The 20,518-nt window shown below is 35.3% G+C and overlaps 1 protein-coding gene across 5 annotated transcripts in view; it reads left to right on the forward strand.

The window, feature by feature from the left end:
• Positions 1 to 20,518, forward strand: part of HMCN1 (hemicentin 1) — a 489,269-nt gene that overhangs the window by 455,194 nt on the left and 13,557 nt on the right. For all 5 annotated transcript variants that reach the window (XM_074322402.2, XM_088801634.1, XM_088801635.1 and 2 more), the window contains 10 exons: positions 1,779 to 1,928; positions 2,218 to 2,355; positions 3,370 to 3,491; positions 4,765 to 5,002; positions 10,334 to 10,396; positions 11,415 to 11,534; positions 12,455 to 12,589; positions 15,079 to 15,192; positions 16,046 to 16,171; positions 18,131 to 18,259. In XM_074322402.2, the coding sequence (XP_074178503.2) occupies positions 1,779 to 1,928; positions 2,218 to 2,355; positions 3,370 to 3,491; positions 4,765 to 5,002; positions 10,334 to 10,396; positions 11,415 to 11,534; positions 12,455 to 12,589; positions 15,079 to 15,192; positions 16,046 to 16,171; positions 18,131 to 18,259 (1,335 nt within the window). The remainder of the gene's footprint in view (positions 1 to 1,778; positions 1,929 to 2,217; positions 2,356 to 3,369; positions 3,492 to 4,764; positions 5,003 to 10,333; positions 10,397 to 11,414; positions 11,535 to 12,454; positions 12,590 to 15,078; positions 15,193 to 16,045; positions 16,172 to 18,130; positions 18,260 to 20,518) is intronic.

Consider the following 20,518-nt stretch of genomic DNA (forward strand, 5'->3'; position numbering starts at 1 on the left):
GAATTAGTGATCCTTCTATTCCTCTTGCTTAGGAATAAAGAACCAAAGTGGTCCACCGGGTCCTGATTGGCCCTACTATCTACTTTTCCGTATCATCTTTCAGTGTGGTTCCCATCACTCTCTACGCTGTCAGATGTACCAAGCAACCACCTCCCCGAAGGGTGACACATCATGTTTTCTCTGCCTGCAAAGCCTGTCTCCTGCCTCCCCTGGCTCAATTAAGACCAAAGCTTTCTTCAGATCTCCACTCAATTTTCACTTTCTTACTTCCCTGATTAGTAAATCTATACATTTGTACATTTCAATTTTACATTTATTTATAGAATTCTAATTAATGTCTATCACCCCTATTCAGATATAAGTTCTGTGAAGACAGGTCTCATGTCTTTTTTCTCTTCCTTACCATTGTATCCTCAATATGTGATGAACAAATGAACGTAGTCCAGAACAGGAAGACTGAATCAACGTGAAAAAAAAGGTTTTCTTTCACTAATAATCAAAGTGATACAAATGAAAATGATGACATACTGTTCTTATTGATTTTTCTGAGATTGAATACAATTGTATTTCTCCCCAGTATATAATACTTGATAACAATATCTGAAACACCTAGTAATTGTTTTAAAATATATTCAATGAAAAGGCATCAAATAATAAATATTTATAAATTTCACTATCAACTTCTTCCCAATGTATTTGTCCGTTATTAAAGCATGCAATTCATGTAAGAAACAGTCTTTAACCACCTATTCTGTCATAGTTACCAATATATTTTGTTGAACAATGGGAAGAAGGCATAAAATTACTGTAGAGATGCTTTTTTGAAAAATTTATAATTGTTTTTCCACCTGATTGTCTTGGCATGAATTTTGCAGCACTGTGAAAAGTACAATATCCTTCTCAAATTTTTCTCAAGTTAAGCATTTTCTAGTAAAGAAGTAATGTGAAGAACTTGATAAGCCCTGGATATGGAACCCAAGACTGAACGATACCCCTTAGATATGCCACATTGATACTAAGAGTGATCTGTTTTGTTGGTGATCCCTCCTTTCCTCTGTGTTCTCATGAAGGAAGCAATACTATGTTTCCCCGAAAATAAGACCTAACCGGAAAATAAGCCCTAGCATGATTTTTCAGGATGACATCCCCTGAACATAAGCCCTACTGCGTCTTTTGGAGCAAAACTTAATATAAAACCTGGTCTTATTTTTGGGGACCACAGTAGATAAAAGAACATGGGTTTTGATGCCAAGCACATCTGTATTGAGATTCTCCTTCCATCAACTCCTAACTATGTCATGATGGGAGTCACTTGGTTTCTCTGAACTTTACCTAGTCTGCAAACTGTGGCTACTTAAAACCACCTTATCAAATTTTTTTAATAGGATTAAAAGAGTTAACTTGTATTAAGTGCTCACTCTATTGCATGACATGTTCAATAAGCTCTCATTATTATCATTATTTCATCACTATCAACAAACACACACTTTATTTTGGCTTTGGGACTGAGCACTGATTGTATTCTTTGGGTTGTGAAATAATGTTATGATGTGCATAGGTTGGAAAGATCCTAGATTTATGTGGGATGATGAGTGTTACATGAGAGTAGAGAGTTTTGAAAGTTTATTTATTACACTCTTAAATTCAGATGTCATATGATCTTTTTTAAATGTTTGAGAGAAGGTTTGTAGCATCTTTGAATACTGGCCTTCTTTTCTCCCGTGTCATGTTGATGAAATTATTTCCTTATCCAGGAATGTTTTTCCTTCCCCCGATAGGTGGGCCCCAGCGAGCCAGAGGAAGTGTTATTGGAAATATTAATGATGTTGAATTTGGAATTGCTTTCCTTAACGCCACAGTAACAGATAGCCCTACCTCTGATACTAGAATAGTACATGCCAAAATTTCCAACGTGCCTCGCAGTCTTGGTAAGTCTCTTTGCTTATAACAAGTTGTTAATAAGCCTCTTTATAAAACTGTATATATTATCTTAATCTTAATAAGCCTCTTTATAAAACTGTATATATCTTAATTTCTAGAGGATGCTACTACTTAATGACTGATACAACAGTCTTTAAAGACACATGAGATGTTGGTATTTATGTTGTTATTCAATATTATTTAGGATTCATCCTTATGACTAACATGCTATGAAGACAATAACAATGTACTGTAAATATTGTACTTTGTCACCTTATTTGTCCTTTTTTTCTATAGGTGCAGCAATGAGAAAGATAGTTTCTATTTTAAATCCCATTTATTGGACAACAGCAAAGGAAATAGGAGAAGCTGTGAATGGCTTTACCCTCACTAATGCCGTCTTCAAGAGAGAAACCCAAGTGGAATTTGCAACTGGTGAGTGCCAGCTGAACTTAATATTCTGTTATTATAAAAAATACGATTGATTTAAAAGTTGGCAGTGAAAAAAAATATGTTATATGTTCCCATGGAGAATCATTTCAAAGTTTTTGATACAATCTTATCATAAATGATATAAAAGCAATTTCATAGGTCCCTGTAAATTTTTACTGACATGGGTCTCTAAGAGGCCATATGTTTTCAAACAGTGTAGTGATTTTTATACCCCCAAACTTTTTTCTCTTATTTTCTGTATCTTTTTTCCTTAAATCCTTAGAGTGTATTTTAAAAACGAGAGTAGGAAAGTGAGTCATTGCTATTAATGAAAGGCTTTTGTGTATGAACCTGAGATTCAATTAGAATCCCTTATAGGGGAGGGGTTCTTGATCAAAAACATGTAAAGGAAACAAGCAAATCTAAAGTCTTTTTGCTTTATCCTTAGTCTTAATGGATATGTGTTAGCTTTTCATGGCTCTTTCCAAGTGCGTACAGGTTTTTCTAGATCTCCATCTTGAGTCTCATCAAAGGTGGTCAGCCTCAATGGCAGTGACCTTTAAGGAAGAAGGGCTGAGGGAGGACACAGCTTGAATCAGCCCAGAAGACAAGTGGGTTTCTTCATGTCCATTCACTTAGTAAGATGCCCCTTTGCTACTTCTTGAAACATCCGAAAGAGCAAAGCTCTGTGGCCAGACTTGTGGTTATCAGCAGTCTGCCCAGTGAAGCTGTCTGTCCCTTCTCACATAAGCTATTGCTGATGATTTTGAAGTGTGGAATCCTTCACATAACTGCATGCTACATTTTTTGCCACATGAAAAAAGAGATGTTAGGATAAACTTAATTCAATAAGCCTCAGTTTAATTTGGGGGCTAAGGGCTAATTTAATTCTCTTATTGTCAATGTTTATTCAAGTTTTAGGTAAAATAACAGCTGAACTGGAATGTAAGGTAAATCTCTGTGCTTACACAAACCATATAGTTTTTGCTGATGAAATGAATGCATTGTAATTCCCAGGAGAAATTTTACGGATGACTCATATTGCCCGGGGCTTAGATTCCGATGGTGCTTTGCTGTTAGATATCGTTGTGAGTGGCTATGTCCTGCAGCTTCAGTCACCTGCTGAAGTCACTGTAAAGGTAAAATGTCAAGACAACTTGTCTTCACTGTGTATCAGAGTAATGGTACAAGTAGCAGTCAGAGAGCCGTAGAAAGAGCGCAGAGAACTTGTGTCGTTTGCCTTGTTCACTTTGGGGAGTAAATGTATAAACCACTGAGGTTGGAAAGGGCAATCTGTGTTTACGATAGCCAAGACATGGAAACAACATAAGTGTCCATCGACAGATGAATGGATAGAGTATGTGAGGTATACAGAGGGTGCCAAAAAAATGTACACACATTTTAAGAAAGGAAAAAACTATTAAAATTGTCGTAGTCAATATATACCAGTAACAAAAGATGAATGCAAGTCGTGTGTATACATTTTTTAGCACCCCCGGGGTGTGTGTGTGTGTGTGTGTGTGTGTGTGTGTGTGTGTGTGTGTGGAGAGAGAGAGAGACAGAAACAGAGAGAGATAAAAGAATACTACTCAGCCATAAAAAGATGAAATACTGCCATTTGCAACAACATGGGTGGATCTTGAGAGTATTATGCTAAGTGAAATAAATCACATGGAGGACAAAAACTATATGATTTCACTAACATGTGGAACATAAAACAAAAAGTAACAAATAAACTAATAAAACAAACAAAAACAACTCATAGTCATAAATACAGAAAACAATGGTGGTTACCAAAGGGATGGGGGTTGGGGGAAGGGAGTGAGAAAAGGGGGCCAGATACATGGAAATGAAGGAGACTTTGGGTGGAGATAACACGATAGAGTACACAGATGTTGAATTATAATCTTGTACACCTGAAAATTATATAATGTTATTAACCAATGCTACCCCAATAAATTTAATTTAAAAAAATCTTCAGGGACAACTCTTTACAAATTCTTAGTGGTTTTATCAGGACCTGCTTATCAGGATCAAGATCATGGCTTATGTTCATTTAAGTCATGTGTTAAATTTTCTCCAAAGAAAATACTAACTCTTGTGTAAAAGTTTTTGCGTGTCATCCATAAAATTTCTGAAATTAAAAAATAATAACAATCATCCTATCTTATCTTTTCCTTACTCTTGACCTACAACTTCGAGTCCCTTATTAAACTATAATTTGTGACAGCAAAATCATGAAACGAATGTAGTAATTAAAAGGCTCAAATGTTATTTCTGAACACTACTGTAGAATTACAATTTTATTTAGAACTATGTGCTTTTAGCCCCCAAGGCTTTTTTGCCCTCATTTTGCATCTCAGGCTGCAGGAGGAGTCGTGCTGATACTCGTATCAATATTGTCCTTCTTAGGATTATACAGAGGACTACATTCAAACAGGTCCTGGGCAGCTGTATGCCTACTCAACCCGACTGTTCACCATTGATGGCATCGGCGTCCCATACACGTGGAACCACACCGTGTTCTATGATCAGGCACGAGGGAGAATGCCTTTCTTGGTAGAAACACTTCGTGCATCCTCTGTGGAATCTGACTACAACCAGTTAGAAGAGACATTGGATTTTAAAATTCATGCTTCAATTTCCAAAGGTAATTTGGTTAAAGGAACGTCCAGATATATCTAAAAGGGTAAAAGAATTGCATTGCTGCTGTTCAAAATAAGGGTATGAAGGCACGGACCAAACATGATGATATCACGTTTTTGTGTGTATATTGTCCATGTTTTGTGGTGGTAAAACCCTGTGGTAAATCCGGTCCAATGGGAGTTCTAAAACATTTCTTTTATTAATATGCTTCTTCATATAGCACAGGGGAGTTGTTATTCTATTCTATATGTGCAGAGAGGTTTAAAAATGCATACTCTGTCAGAATGATTTTTCTTTGGGTAATAAAGTCCATTTATTCATATTCTGAATTTTATATTTGTCAAGGAAGTTTTTAAATTCCTGAAGTATTATGTCAAGGTGTCTGAACCTAAACTAGTCCAAAAATAAGGTTCCATATTTTAAAAGGAATGCAGCAATCATCATGGTTCCAAATGTCATTTCTTGTCCCTAGAAGTTATAATTTTTGAACTGCTTTCTGTTTTCCAAGCATGGTTCTATAACCAGTGATCTCAGCAGTCTCCCTACGTCATGTGGGCCTTTGATGTATCTATACCCAATATATCCTTTTTGGTTATAAGAGGCACCACAACAATTAGCATTCCATATTCGTTGGGGTCTTGATGGTAGGAGATACTAGCATGTAGTTCATGTTGTAGACACTGTAGACACTACCTGTTTGAGTGATTTTAATGTTGAACTTCAGACTTCCTGAGTATGCTTAAAATGATTCCTATTGGCCTTGTGAAGTATGTGTTTTGCTCTGTGCTGGCTTTCCTAAAATAGATCCAAATGGATTTTAAACAGCATCATTTTGTTTTATCATGCTCAGAAGATACGCTGAAATTTTATTTTTACCACGTACTCTTGTTTTCATGTGTTGCACATATGATTATTTTCTTCTTCAGTCAGAACTGCTTCATTAAAATTGAGGTCCTTGTAATCTAGGAGTAGGTGGTCATAGTTTTGGAGATAATCACAGATTTATAAAGCCTTGTAGCCAGTGGAGCCCATAGCCCCATACATCCTCCACCCACACATCACCACCAACACCTCGTTTTACGATTGTCATGCGTGATCAAGTCACAAAAAGTGAACAAAAGTAAGAGCCACTGGAATAAAGGATTGTCTTCTCTTCCCCAATAATGCCTACTTTTCACATCTAAGCTCTGTTTCTACTTTTTCTAGTACTCCATACAACTTTTTTACAAAAAAAAAGATAATTTGGCATAAGACTCTGGTTAAAAATGAATTTATACCATCTGGCACTAGAGGAATTAATTAATGATTTTTAAAAAGTCATTCACAGTTTCTACCCAGTTATGAAATCCTCTAAGCCTGAAACCGCTTGAAGGTCTTTGTGGTACTTGTAAGGATGTTGTTGGGAGATTTGGGTCCCATAATAGAAGGAAACACACTATAGGACTTTTCAAACCCTTTATACTCTTTAGATACTATGATTGTATGAATTACATCTGATATGTGTGCCCTTTGTTCTTTGAGAATCCCAAGAGCTGTGTACCTGCACTTTCTTTTTAAGTGACCGCCAGGGGGCAAGCTTGCACTCTTGGTTACTTAACCAGAAAGTTCTTTCTCTTCCATGTTGGGCCTAGACTAGAGCTATGGTTATGGTGCAATTAGAATCACCTAGAACGTTCAGATTTCTAGGCACAAAGATTTGCGTTTAGCTAGACTAAGGTAGGGTCTGGGAGTTTGTATTTTTAACAGCCCCTAAGTGATTCTAATATATCTGGTCTGCAGAGTGGCATTTGGAAACTACTGGTCAAGAGAACTCAGACTACAGATCAATATAATTTTTTTTAAAATTTATATCTTTAAAATCAAATGAACTTATTTTTAAAATATAATTATAGAATATGTTTAATGTTACAAATTAAACAAAGAAGATATCAGAAACAATAAAGGAAAAGAAATAAATTTAACTACAAATAAAGTGTTTAAGACTTCTTCATGGGAGAAAAAGACAAAATCAAAAAGGCAAATATACACTAAGAAAAAATATTTACATTACATATTATAGACAACTATGATTAACCTTAATATGTACAAGGCTCTTAAAAATCAATAAGAAAAAGGCAAACACCTCAATAAAAAAGTACACAAAGACTACAAATAGGAAATGCATAAAGAGAGAAACAATAATGACAAAATAAATGTCAAAAATTGTTTAACTCATCAATAAGCAGAGAAATGCTCACTGAAACAATGAAGGACCATTTTTCAATTATCATTCCAAGATTAAAAAATATGATCATGATATTGGAGAGGTATGAGGAAATGAATTTCTTCATACTCTGTCAGCAGGGGTTGCAAATTTGTTTACCATTTCTGGTAAGCAGTATGTGTCAGTAGCCTTTCACATCTTCACATCTTTTTAGTTATCTCATTTTCGGGATCTACCCTAAGAAAATCACAGAAATGGCCTATAATAAATGTCCTAGAAATAAAGGCAAATATGTAAATGATGGCACAGCTGTATGATAAACTCTTAAACAGTCATTAAAATCATCTTAAAGGAATATTTAGCTCATTTATTCATTTAAAAATATTGGTTTAGTGCCTACTGTGTACCAGACACTCTTCTAGGTATTGACAATATAACTATAAACAAATGACAGAGGAGAATGTACATGACATAATGATTGAAAAACAGTACATACACAATACGATTCAAACCTGGGTTGCCCACACCACAGTACTTATAAGGAAATCTTTATACAAAACACAGATTCAAAACACAAATTCCCAGGCTTCTCCCTTGGCAATTCTGACTGGGACAGGACCAAAGGGTCTATATTTTTAATAAGCTCGCCAAGAGATTTTATGATCAGTAAAGTTTGACTATTAGTCTGTGAAAGATCCTAACTTAAATTTCAAAGGATATGCTTATAAAAGTGACTAGAGAGGAAAACAGCAAAATGTTGGCAATAGTTTATCCAAGTGACAAAGTTGCAGGGAATTTCATACCTTTCAAAGTTTCTACAATTATCATACTTTACTATAACACAAATAAACAAATATTTTGTATTGTCCCCTACTATGTCAAAATGAAAATCACTAATATAATTCAAAATAGCATACTTTAATATAAAGAATAAATGAAAGGAAAATAGTTTATAACAAAATATAATGTATTTCAGTGTGCAAATCTTTAGACATTATTACCATGCAAGGCAAGAGAGAGTAAGTGTTCAGATGGCTGAACTTATATAGAGAGCCGCAGTATGATTATTTTTTAAATATCAAGTAATTCTTGGTAATGTTTTGAATAAAACAATGTACAGTCAACCATCAATTTATATGACAGTAGTATTCCTAGAAAATTCATTGTATAATTTAATCACACTCAAAAATTGTTTAATATGTGGAAGATGGGTTTTAGTCTTAGATAATTGCAAACAGATCTCTCACTTCATGAAAATCTTTCAGAGCAAGGGACAAATCTTCATCTTGCATTATTATCTTACATGTTGTAATAATTCAAAACCTGCCCCAGGGTCTGCCCTACTCACTAAATTTTAATGGGCACCCTTATCATTATGACAACCAAAGTTATCTCCTAAAAAAGCTTCCCAACCACCTATGGAAGCTATCTCCCCTATTTAGAACCAGAAATCTAAGGCCACTATCAGATAATAACTTGCTGTGTTTATATGACACAGTTTTTCTGCAATTATATCCCCAATACAGTCCCCTACACAAGGCTCTGGTTAGATTAAAGAATGCACAAATAAGTGAATAAATAAAGGTGAAACATGAATTATAATCACCACCTGAGTTGTATTCTTGAATTCAGTGGTTGAAAGTCATAGTTGCATCAAAATTCTTCCCCCAGCTTATATTAGGTCTTTGACTTTAGGCAACTTATATAGCCTCAGTCTCTAATTCCTCGAAAATCAGTTATGATGGGAGCAAGGGAGTTATGAGGTTTAAATGAAATAAGGTACAGGAAGCTCACAGTACTGTGTGAAACGCAGTAACCATTCCACAGTCATTTAGAAATATCCTCGAGACAGTTCTATCCCTCCCATCCTATTTCCATTCTCCTGCAGGGGCTGGAAGACTTGGATGCTCTGAAGGTCATTTTTACAGTCCCAATAGAAATAGATCATGAACCTCTGCTTTCTCTTCAAGGTTTTAAGCAATCTGATTGCTTAGAAATAGCGACTAGGACTCCAGTTTTCTAGTCAAGGAAATGTTTTCATTGGAGGAGTGTTTCTTTCACCCTCCAAATATACAAAACAGGTTTGAACAGTTTCATGTCCTCAGCAGGGATCAAATAATATTGTAATCAGAGATTCCCCAAAATAGGTTGAATCTGAAAGATTAACTAATGTCCAGACTCCCTCTATGAAGAGCACCTAAAACAATAATAAAAATAAGCACAGTAGCATGCCTTTAGAATTGAAAGAAAAGTCTAAGATAATTTCTAAGAGATTGAGTGGGAACTGAATATATGATACAAATTAAATGAAATTTCCCTTAGGAGAAATTTGTTATATAATGATTGTCGTTTAAGGTGTGTGTGTGTGTGTGTGTGTGTGTGTCTGTGTGTGTGTGTATTCACGTTGGTAACTTGAAAGATAAGTTTCATTTAAGTTTTTACAGGTCAGTTATGTTTGCAAAATATTTGCTGAACTGCTTCAACCAGTCAAGATACAGTTACAGAAGGAAAGAGATTCTCTAACTAACCTGCTTATTCTTGTTAATGTGTTTTTGTTTTTGTTTTTGTTTTTGTCTCTAACTTAAATCTGTTCTGTCACAATGTGCCTGTTTCCTTTTCCTTTGACTGTGTGGAAAAAGAGACACTTGGTCACACACAGGGACTTGGACCCAGATGGAGGAGATCCACAAACAGAGAAGTTTTCTTCCTTAGAGTTCTTATTTTTCACTGGCATAAATTATTTTAAATGGCTTGGAAATAGCGTTCCTACTTCTAGAACAGAGTAAGGAAGGGCTGGAAGACTAGGATTTTGCCTGTGGTCATTGCTGGGCATACACATTGATCTTGGGTCCTTTTTCATTATCACAGAATAATTTTATTTAATTTTCTTTTGATTAATACAAACAGCTTAAACAGAAAATCCGTTTCCAACGGCTGCTTGCTAACAATCTCTAGACTGATTCATTTAGTTCTTAGTGGAGAAACAGGAAAAGGTTTCCATTCCTGCTTGTTTTCCTTTAATTGCATTTGTTGTGCCATGTGTTCTAGTTTCCCAGGGAAGATTGTACTGGAAAGAAACAAGGTGCTGACTTTCTAACAAGCCAGTTAATTTTGCTTTTCTCTCTGTGGTAGGAGATCGCAGTAATCAGTGCCCCTCTGGGTTTGCCTTAGACTCAGTTGGACCCTTTTGTACTGGTAAGTATAGAAATAAACAATGCATTTTTATTTACAGTAAAATGTTAATAATGCATACCATTTAGTGGACATCTATTGCCATTTTGCTACAAATGTAGTCATCACAATAGCCCTGTAAATGTCCCTTTTTACAGGTGAGTAAATTGAGATGTAAAGAGTTAAGTAGCGCGCCTGAGATCACTGAGCTATCAAGTGGCAGAGCTGGATTTGAATGTAAGATAGTTACAAAGCCCGGGTTCTTTCAGTTTGGCCACAATCGAGTGTGTCAGGGATATAAGCAAGTACAGAAGTGGAGGGAGCATGGGGACAAAACACTGGACTCTGGCCACTTGATTGCCAGGGGTGTGAAATAGCAATAATTCACCTCTAAGTCACCTGACCCTACAGTTGCTCAATCATAGGATACGGCAGGACTGTGGGCCAAAACCAGCCTTGTCTCATCCAAGTGCCAGCACTAGAGAGTCACAGGTAAGTAAACAGCTAAGTTGGTGGCTTGAGGAGTTCCAGGTCACATAGGTAGAGCCTTACTTTCACTGGTGGGGCGTGTCGTATCCTATAGCGGTCACACGTGGTCATTAGAAACTGTACTGCCCAGATTCAAATCTTAGCTCTGTCAGTAATGACCTGTGTGACCTTGGGCAATTTACTGGACCTCTTTGGTCCTCAGTTTATCGTGCACATGAGGATAGTAATAAAAACACCATCTCTTAGGAATGTTGGTAAGCAATGAGCTAAGGTAGGTAACAAGCATTCAGATCATGATTAAATGGTCTTTTCATCTTACTTATCATCATTAGAGTTTTAGAATTAATCTAAACATCTATTCACTATCAAAGATACTTTGCTAATGAAAAATTAATTTTTAGTCAGCATTTCCATTTTGTGGCACTTAGAGCATTTCTGTTCCATTTGAGTCAATTCACTGGCCTCTTTAAACTATTTTCACCAACTTTAATAACCTCTCAAACGTAGAAAGTAGCGGGTGTACATGCTAATTGGGCCTTTTTGTTTCTTTCAGATGAAGACGAATGTGCAGCAGGGACTCCCTGCTCCCATGTCTGCCACAATGCCATGGGGACCTACTACTGTTCCTGCCCTAACGGCCTCACCATAGCTGCGGACGGAAGAACGTGTCAAGGTATTTATTCACAAAGCTGAATCTAAGAGACAAACTCCAGCAATGGCCATGACAGTCTCCCGCCTAAGAAAAGTGCGATAGACCAATGCTCTTCTTTCCTGCCCTTTCTGCCCCCATTTGGCAACAAACAGAGATCTTCCTTAGGTTGAGAAAGTAAGAAAGGGGGCGGAATACTGCTCACACACCGCCTTCATGTGGGCACTCTGGGGGCAGGCAGGGCTGCCCCTCAGTGACACACTCACTCCCCACAACACAATGAGGAGAGACCGGCAGGGCTATTCCCATATTCATTTACAATGAGAAAACTAAGGAATAAGGAGGTTATAAAGAATTTAAGTAAATTGCGTGACCCTGGTAGCACTTTGGGGACATTAACAAAAAACACCTTTCTATCACACACTAAGTATGATTCAAAGTTAAAATTGTGTAAGAATCTAGTTTTATAATTTAAACAAAAATGATATAAAAAAGACTTCTACCTCTAGGCCTAAGGAAAAGAGAAAAGGAGTCGGGGTAAGGGAGAGGAGAGGAATAACTTTTACGCAGTGTCAATATGGACTGGGTACCTCGTATACATTATTTCCTTTAATTTTCAAAGCAATGCTGAGAGACAGATATTATCCCCATTTTGCAGATGAGAAAAGTGAGATCTCACAAAGGAGAAGTAACTTTTTTTAAGCCCCTTAATTTATAAGTGGTCTAATGGATGGGTTGGTCTGTGAAGATATCCACGCTGTTGTGAGCTTTTCAGCCATTTAATCTACCTGAAATGATTCAATCAAAAAAGAAAAAAAATCAGCATTCTTGCACTTGTATATTTTTCAAGTGCTGTTCATTGCTTTTCTTATCCCCATTTCATAGCAGGTTCTGGGGTTGGTTTTCCTCAACTCACCTTAGTTGCACGACTCACTTTGTTGCAGATATTGATGAGTGTGCTTTGGGTGGACACACTTGCCATGCTGGTCAGGACTGTGACAATACCATTGGATCCTATCGCTGTGTGGTCCGTTGTGGAATTGGCTTTCGAAGAACCTCTGATGGACTGAGTTGTCAAGGTATAAAAATGGAGGCCCTTGCTTTATCTTATACTAATAATGAAGATCCCCTGCCTGTTGAATAATTTAAAGTAAACTTTTATTGATTGAGCATCTTGATGTGATATTTAAATATAATATTTTATGATTATTTTAAATATTTACAGCACAGTGGTTTTGAATAATGACATTTACCTGTTATAGTTAAGAGAGGAGATTATGTAACATGATCTAATAGAATCTATTTCATAAAACTCCAATGCATAAGACTATTAGAATATTTATTGTGGGACTTTTTAAATAAACTTTAGTTTTTAGAGCAGGTATAGGTTCACAGCAAAATTGAGTGGAAAATAAATAAATTCCCCATGTACACCCTGCCCAAACTCAAGCACAGCCTCGCCTACTATCAATATCCCGCACCAGAGTGGTACATTTTGGTTTTTTTAAGCAAGGATGAACTTACATTGATGTATCATAATCACCCAAAGTCCATAGTTTCCATTAGGATTCTCGGTGTACATACTGTGGGTTTTGACAAATGAATAATGACATGTGTCCTCCATTATAGTACCATACAGAATAGTTTCCCTGCCCTAAAAATCTTCTGTGCTCAATCTATGTATCTCTCCTTCCCCCGAACCTCTGAAAACCACTGATCTTTTGACTGTCACCGTAGTTTTACCTTTTCCAAAATGTCCTAATTGGACTCATACGGTATGTAGCCTTTTCAGATTGGCTTCTCTCACTTCGCAATATGCATTTAGGTTTCCTCCATGTTTTTTCATGGCTTGATAGTACATTTCTTTTTAGTGCTGAAATAATATTCCATTATATGAGTGAACCGCTGTTTATTTATCCATTCACCTACTGAAGGATGTCTTGGTCCCAGTTTTAGCAATTATGAATAAAGGGATTTTTCATAGAGGCAGGAACAGTGGATACAAAACTGAATGCCTATCAATAATAAGAGGCATGAAGGAATTATAGAACATCCACACAATGAACCATTGTGTGACCATTATAAAGAGTGGAATGGAGCTCAACTGTTTGGCTTAGAGGAATTTCCATGAGGAGTTATTGAATGAGAACACCACGAAGTAGGAAAGTATATGTAACTGGTGTAGAAAAAATTATGTGACTGGAAAACAAATAATAAACAAACAAAAAAGAAATGGATTTATATATTTAGGTAGAATATATATATATATATATATATATATATATATATATATATATACGCACACACACACACACACACACACACACACACAGAAGAGATATATTATTATGTATACTAGATTGATAATACAGGTTGGCTTTAGTGGGTAAGGGGTAAAAAGGGATAAAAGAGACCAAGCAAAAGAGGAAAATGTATCTGAACATCTTTTCAAAGCATATGATCATACTTGTGTATTTATAGTAACATGTGCAGATTTTGAAAGATTAAATTAAAAGTTCTCAAATAGAAAACAGATACAAAATAAGACATTGGCAATCTCAAGTTTGGGAATGAAAGGTGAGGATGTGAAGAGCCTAAATATGGTAATTGTTCTTTTAAAAAAAAATTGTATTAAATTAATTGGGGTGACATTAGTTAGTAAAATTATATAGGTTTCAAATGTGTGTTGTTCTTTCGAAGGGTTTGGAATAGAACAATGGAGAAATGGAGGCGCTGGAGATGAGTCTAGACCCGAGAGAGGGATTTTGTTAGGATAGGAAATTTGGGTTATGCTTGTAGGTTATGGGAAAGAGGACAGTCAGGAGGAAGGACTCTAACAATATCCAAGAGGAGAGAATGATCAATGGACCACCGTCCTCATCTTGGTGAGGAAGGAGGAGACGGGCTGCAGAGCTCAAAAGCTCAAATTGAGGGACTTACATGGGAGCAGAGGTCTCTCTTCCTCTGGGACTGGAAGGAAGGAGAGGGGAGAAGGTGCAAAAAACAGGCAAGTGCACACAAGTTTGAGGAGTTTACCCTGCACCTTTTTTATTATACAATGATCCAGATGGTGTTGGGGAAGATTAATTTGTCAACTGACTACAGACGAGAAGAAATGCTAATGTTGCTGCAGTTAATCAGACACAAGATAAAGACAGAAAAAATGGGGACGAAAGGTCAATTGCAAATTATATTACAGAAGACCTTAACTTTTACTTATTTTTTCCTATCTTCATTATCCAGTCTGTCAGCAACATTCCAGGGCTGACACTTCCTAGAAACAGGAGTGGGAGCCATATGGTAAAATAGTTAAGGTAGAGGTGTGTTGCGTTGGCATAGTTCCGAGTCACTAGCAAATGTCAACCTTTGAGCAATATTGAAGAAAGATACCCTCTCCCTCAATTAATTATATCAGTTGTCTAGCAGATTATATAAGGGTAATTGTATTGAATTAGTTTTAGGGAAGATCTTAAACGTGATAATTATCAAAGATCACTAAAATGTTAAACATTCGGTATACATTAACCCAAGTTTCCTAAGAGAATATAATGGAAGTTTTGTTTTATAGATATTAATGAATGTCAAGAATCCAGCCCCTGTCACCACCGCTGTTTCAATGCCATAGGAAGTTTTCACTGTGGATGTGAACCGGGGTATCAGCTCAAAGGCAGAAAATGCATGGGTAAGGAAAGGTCTTTGAATTCACAAGCGTGGCATCTTGGTAACTTCTTAATGGTGTCTGATCTACTCCATTGGCTGTGCCCTGACCCTGGTTTATAGATAGGATACCTACCATGCATCATATATATATAATCCATACAAAACCAAAGTTGAAGCAAATGCTATGCTTTAGGGGTTTGATTTTCTAATTATATAACCATTTTTTAAACATTTTCCCTATTATATTTTCCAATTTTTTCACAGAAATATAATCTACAATGTATACATATATAAAATTACATAAAATATATATACTATATATTATATATAATATATTCTATGTAATATATAATATAGTACACATTATAATATATAATACTATATTGTAATATATAATATATAATAGTTATATATAGAGAAGTATAATCTATAATGTATACATATATAAAATTATATATAATATATACTATATAGATTACATATATAATGTATTCTATATAATATAGAATATATTACATATTATAATATATTATAATATATTGTTATATATATATTACATATATACATACATATATATATATATATATATATATATATATATATATATATATATATATAAGAGTTTTTATTTTTCCAGGAGGAGGAAATGGTTGGTATGGCCACCAGCTCCGTGAAGTAATGTTTTTATTTTTATTATTCTGTTTTAAAGTTAAGTGTGTTACATACCTTGATGGATTTAAACAGTTTGTATATGATGATTATGGAGTCATATCTCTACTAGTTTATAATCACCTTAAACTCCCAAAGTATGATTTCTATGGAAAAGTTGAAGAAATCCCTTTCTCAGTCTGCATTGCCTTCGTTCTTTCATGAAGACGTGAATGAGTGTCGACAGAATGTGTGCAGACCAGATCAGCACTGCAAGAACACCCGTGGAGGCTATAAGTGCATTGACCTTTGTCCGAATGGAATGACCAAGGCAGAAAACGGAACCTGCATTGGTGAGTGACTGGCTTTTGGATGACTGAGATCAAGCCAAGTAAGGCATCTTTTTGAAAACTAACAATTGGAGTAAACTTTGAGTAAAAACAAAGAAGTCTTTCTTTTTCTATAGTGTTTTTTTGGTTTTTTTTATTCCCAACTTCTAACATGGTTGAGCTCCAGAGTCCCAGGGTCCTGGCTATATCAAGAAATGGAAGCTCTGCATGGAGACTTATGATCATTTTGACCTATTGGTTACACATTTGGTTTATATAGTTTAATATCCACATAAATTAATAGTCTCACATTATTTCTAATATGAAAGTTAGCATATATATTCAGAATTTCATAGAAGGGTTGAGAAAAAAATCATGTTTGTAGAATCTATTAAAAGTTCAAAACATAATTATTTTAGAACCGTTCTCTAAATGTCAAGTCAATGACCAGACAATAAAGTAAATTATATTTCTCTCTATAATTTAAGTTTTTTCTTTGCGTGCCTGCTCTGTACCAGTCTGCCATAGTTAGAACTATGAGCTGCACTATTTACATAAATGAAACGATGGTATTCCTGCTCTCATGTACTTGCAGTCTACTGGGACAGGTTGGCCAATTCCTTCACCAAAAGGGAAAAACAAACTATAATGCAGGCAGAATGAAACACCATAAAAGAAGTACAAATAAAATTGTATGAGAGTGCTTGCAAGATCATATATAGTAGCAGTGACTATCGGGTATCATGGAAGGGGTCACCTTTAAATATAGCCTTGAATAAAATAGTAACAAGTGGAGGTGGTAGAAGAGGGAAGAAAGAAACTCTGTTCAAGGGGAGAAGAGGTGGACTTAGAGATAATATGTTAAAATTCATCCTTCTTTTCTGACAGCTATCTGTCCTTGAACAGATAATCTTAAAATGACTCAAAAATTTAATCTTCTCATTTCAAAAATGGGACTTTAAAAAAAAAAATCTGAAATATTTAGTAATAAACTTATATTTTAGATTTGTTTCAAAATAGTATAAGAATAGGGGGAGTGTACAGATATAAATGAAGGAATATTGACCGCTTGTTGATACTTACTGAGGTACATGGAAGTTTAGTATACTACTTAAAAAAAAAGGCAACTGAGAGTGGGGTTGGACTATCAGATTTCAAAGACTCTTTTCAGCTCTATGGATATATGTAAATATTTTTCCTAACACCTAAGAATAATAGCCAACTCAGAGCATCATATGCAGTTATGTGCATTTATAAATATTTTTAAGACTATCAACTCTATAATTATGTATAAGATTAATTAGAAATGAGGTGAGCTGAAAGATCAGAAGACTGTTTAAAAAGCTACAGCAAAAATATAGCTAAGTGGAAATGGAAATTGGGGATATGTAGGTTTGATTGAAGGACGTAGAATTACCCAGTCTTGGAAACGGAGGGAATAAATTCATGGTAACTCTGACATTTGCAGCCTGGTTGATTGGGGAGAAAGAATACTGTTACCATAAATAAGGTAGTAATGATAAGACACTAGGGGCATGTTGAGTTGAAAGTAGTGGTAAAACAGGGTGATAGAGATGACCAGCTAGCAGCTAGAAATGTGGGACTATAGATAAGAAGAAATGCAGTACTATCGCTCTAAATCTATAGCAACACACTTACTAGAATCACTAGTATAAATGAGATGGTCAAAAGTGGTCAAAAGAGGAGGAAGTATAGAGAAGCAGAAACAAAACAAAACAAAACAAAACAAAACAAAACAAAACAAAAAGCTGAGCATAAAACCCTTTCTATAGGAAAGAGCAAGATGAGGAAAAGTACTCAGTTAAGTGGCAGAGCTGGGACTTGGAACCGAGGTTTCCTGACTCCATGTCTCAACCACATAGTGAAAAATGCAACCTTTGGCAATTCTAAAGAACATTCACTTTAAATATTAGGTTTTGAAAGAGGAAGTGTTATTACTTTTTGTTGCCTCCGTGTCTATAGATATTGATGAATGTAAAGATGGGACCCATCAGTGCAGATATAACCAGATATGTGAGAATACAAGAGGCAGCTATCGTTGTGTCTGTCCAAGAGGTTACCGGTCTCAAGGAGTGGGAAGACCCTGTATGGGTAAGTTAACAGGAACTCTTATTCAGTAATCAATCTACTCATAGTTACCTAGTCTTACCAACTGAAGTAGGACCACTGTATCTTCAAATGCTTTCTCGCTACAATTAGAAGACTTGTAAGTCGATTTAACTAATTCATAACAATTTGGATTGCAGTTGACTCATAAACAACATGGGTTTGAATTGTATGGGTGTGCTTATATGTGTGTTTTTTTTTGTTTTTTTTAATAAATACACAGTCAGCCTCTGTATTCCTGAGTTTTGTATCTGTGGATTCAACCAACAGCTCGTGGAAAACAATATTTTCAGTCTGCAGCGGGGAATCTGTGGGTGTGAAGGGCTGACTGCATGCACTGTCCTATGCCATTTTACATAAGGGACTTGAGCATCCATAGATTTTGGTATCCGCAAGGTCCTGGAACCAATCTCCCTGCAGACACCAAGGGATGACAGTGTGGGGGGAGTCTAAAGTTATACTACATGGATTTTCAACTGTGTGGGCTTTTGAAAGCCCCATGTTGTTCAAGGGTCAACTGTACTTAGAGACTTCATATTGAGTTTAATTTACACTAACATTTCAAGTGATAATAGTAACCACTACAGAGTGCTTACATACACTACACATATCAAAGTGAGGTTCAGATGTAATTGCCATGACAAGTTAACTGAAGATTCTCTCATTGACTATCTTTATGCACATGACAAAATGTTTGTCTAGGTACATTTAATTTGGATATGAAGTATACTTGTATGTAATATGGGGTTTAGGTATGACAGATTAAAATGTGCATATACAACTTAAGCAAAGTGATAATTATTACTTTATTTACCATATATTTTGCACTTAGTGTGTGCCATTCCGTATGCTAAGGCTATCTCATTTAAGCCTCCCAACTGCCTATTTGTTTCCATCTTAGTTAAAATTGAATATAAAGTAAGACAGGTAATAATAGAAAATATCTGTAAGAAGGTAACTATATGCTTTTTATTAAATTAATGTATTTATAATCAAAAAATTAACCTATTAAATTCTATTCCTCCTCATAAATATTTAAATGCAGCAAAAAATCATGTGGGCTTTTAAACACTGGCTTCTGGTTTGCATGCTATGCTTTAAAATTGGTTGCCATGGTGTGTACCTAACAATTATTTATAGTAAATTTTCCCATAAAGACTTAGCTCTGTCTTTATGCAGTACCTAGCATAGTATTTTGCACACAGCAAATGTTCAAATTGATACCATTACTGGAAACTTTTAAATAAATACTTTTTAGCAATGGAAATACATATTTTAGTGTTCTACTGAGACAATGTAATTTATATATAGTTTAACATCTAAATCAATCTTAGCAATGACCTAGCAGAACACAATGTTTATTTGTTCACTAATTTGACCAGAAGTTGAATGTCAGGCACTGGACTGGGCAATAAATCAATGAAGGTAAGGCCATTGCCTTAAAGAGATTAAAAATGTTAATTTTAACTTTTACCTACTGAAATAATTTTGAAGCAAAACTTACTACTTTTACTTTATTTATTCATGTTTCCTTTCATGCCACTATGGTAATGAATTAAAGGATTTGCTTTTGATCTCTGGTTTTCATATGCTTTTCCATTTTATAGGAAAAGTTGCAAGTACATATTCTGTGTTGACCTAGGAACAGAAAGAAAAGTCGTTTTTTTTTAATTTTATGGACTTCATGAGCTTACATCTTAGTAAAAAATTATTCTGTCATTTCCTTCCTTTCAGTTTTTTTGTAAAAAATGTAATTGGTTTGATCATTATTTAATAATTATTGATTTAAAAGAGACAACATAAAAATGTTTGTAGCTGTACCAGTATTCCTGCATCTGAAACTTATAAATGTATGAAAGATTAGAGGCACTAGTGATCAATATTATAATTAAATGCAAACTAGTAATGTGTCTGTGTTCTTCCCTCCACCAACAAAAGTTAAGATCTACATTAGCTTTGAACTCTAGTTTTTCTGGATTCAAGGCTACATTTTTTCCATACGAACCTTAATGTTTCTACTGTGTGTGGGAAACAATCTTTAGGGAGAGTAATAGACTCTTCCTGTATATTCATAACTGAACGATTAAGGCTTTCTCAAAAGTTTGCAACAGTTGAGAAATTACTATATTCCTGGCTTTAGAGGGTAACATAATGTCTTCAGTTTGTTTCACAGACTGATTCTTTATTCCTGTGTTTTGTGTGTGTATGTATATGCGTTTTTGTTTTTTTTCTCTTTTTTATGTA

The sequence above is a fragment of the Rhinolophus sinicus genome, chromosome 11, assembly GCF_057876585.1.
Source record: "Rhinolophus sinicus isolate RSI-liver-muscle chromosome 11, RSI-T2T, whole genome shotgun sequence".
Lineage (NCBI taxonomy): Eukaryota > Metazoa > Chordata > Mammalia > Chiroptera > Rhinolophidae > Rhinolophus > Rhinolophus sinicus.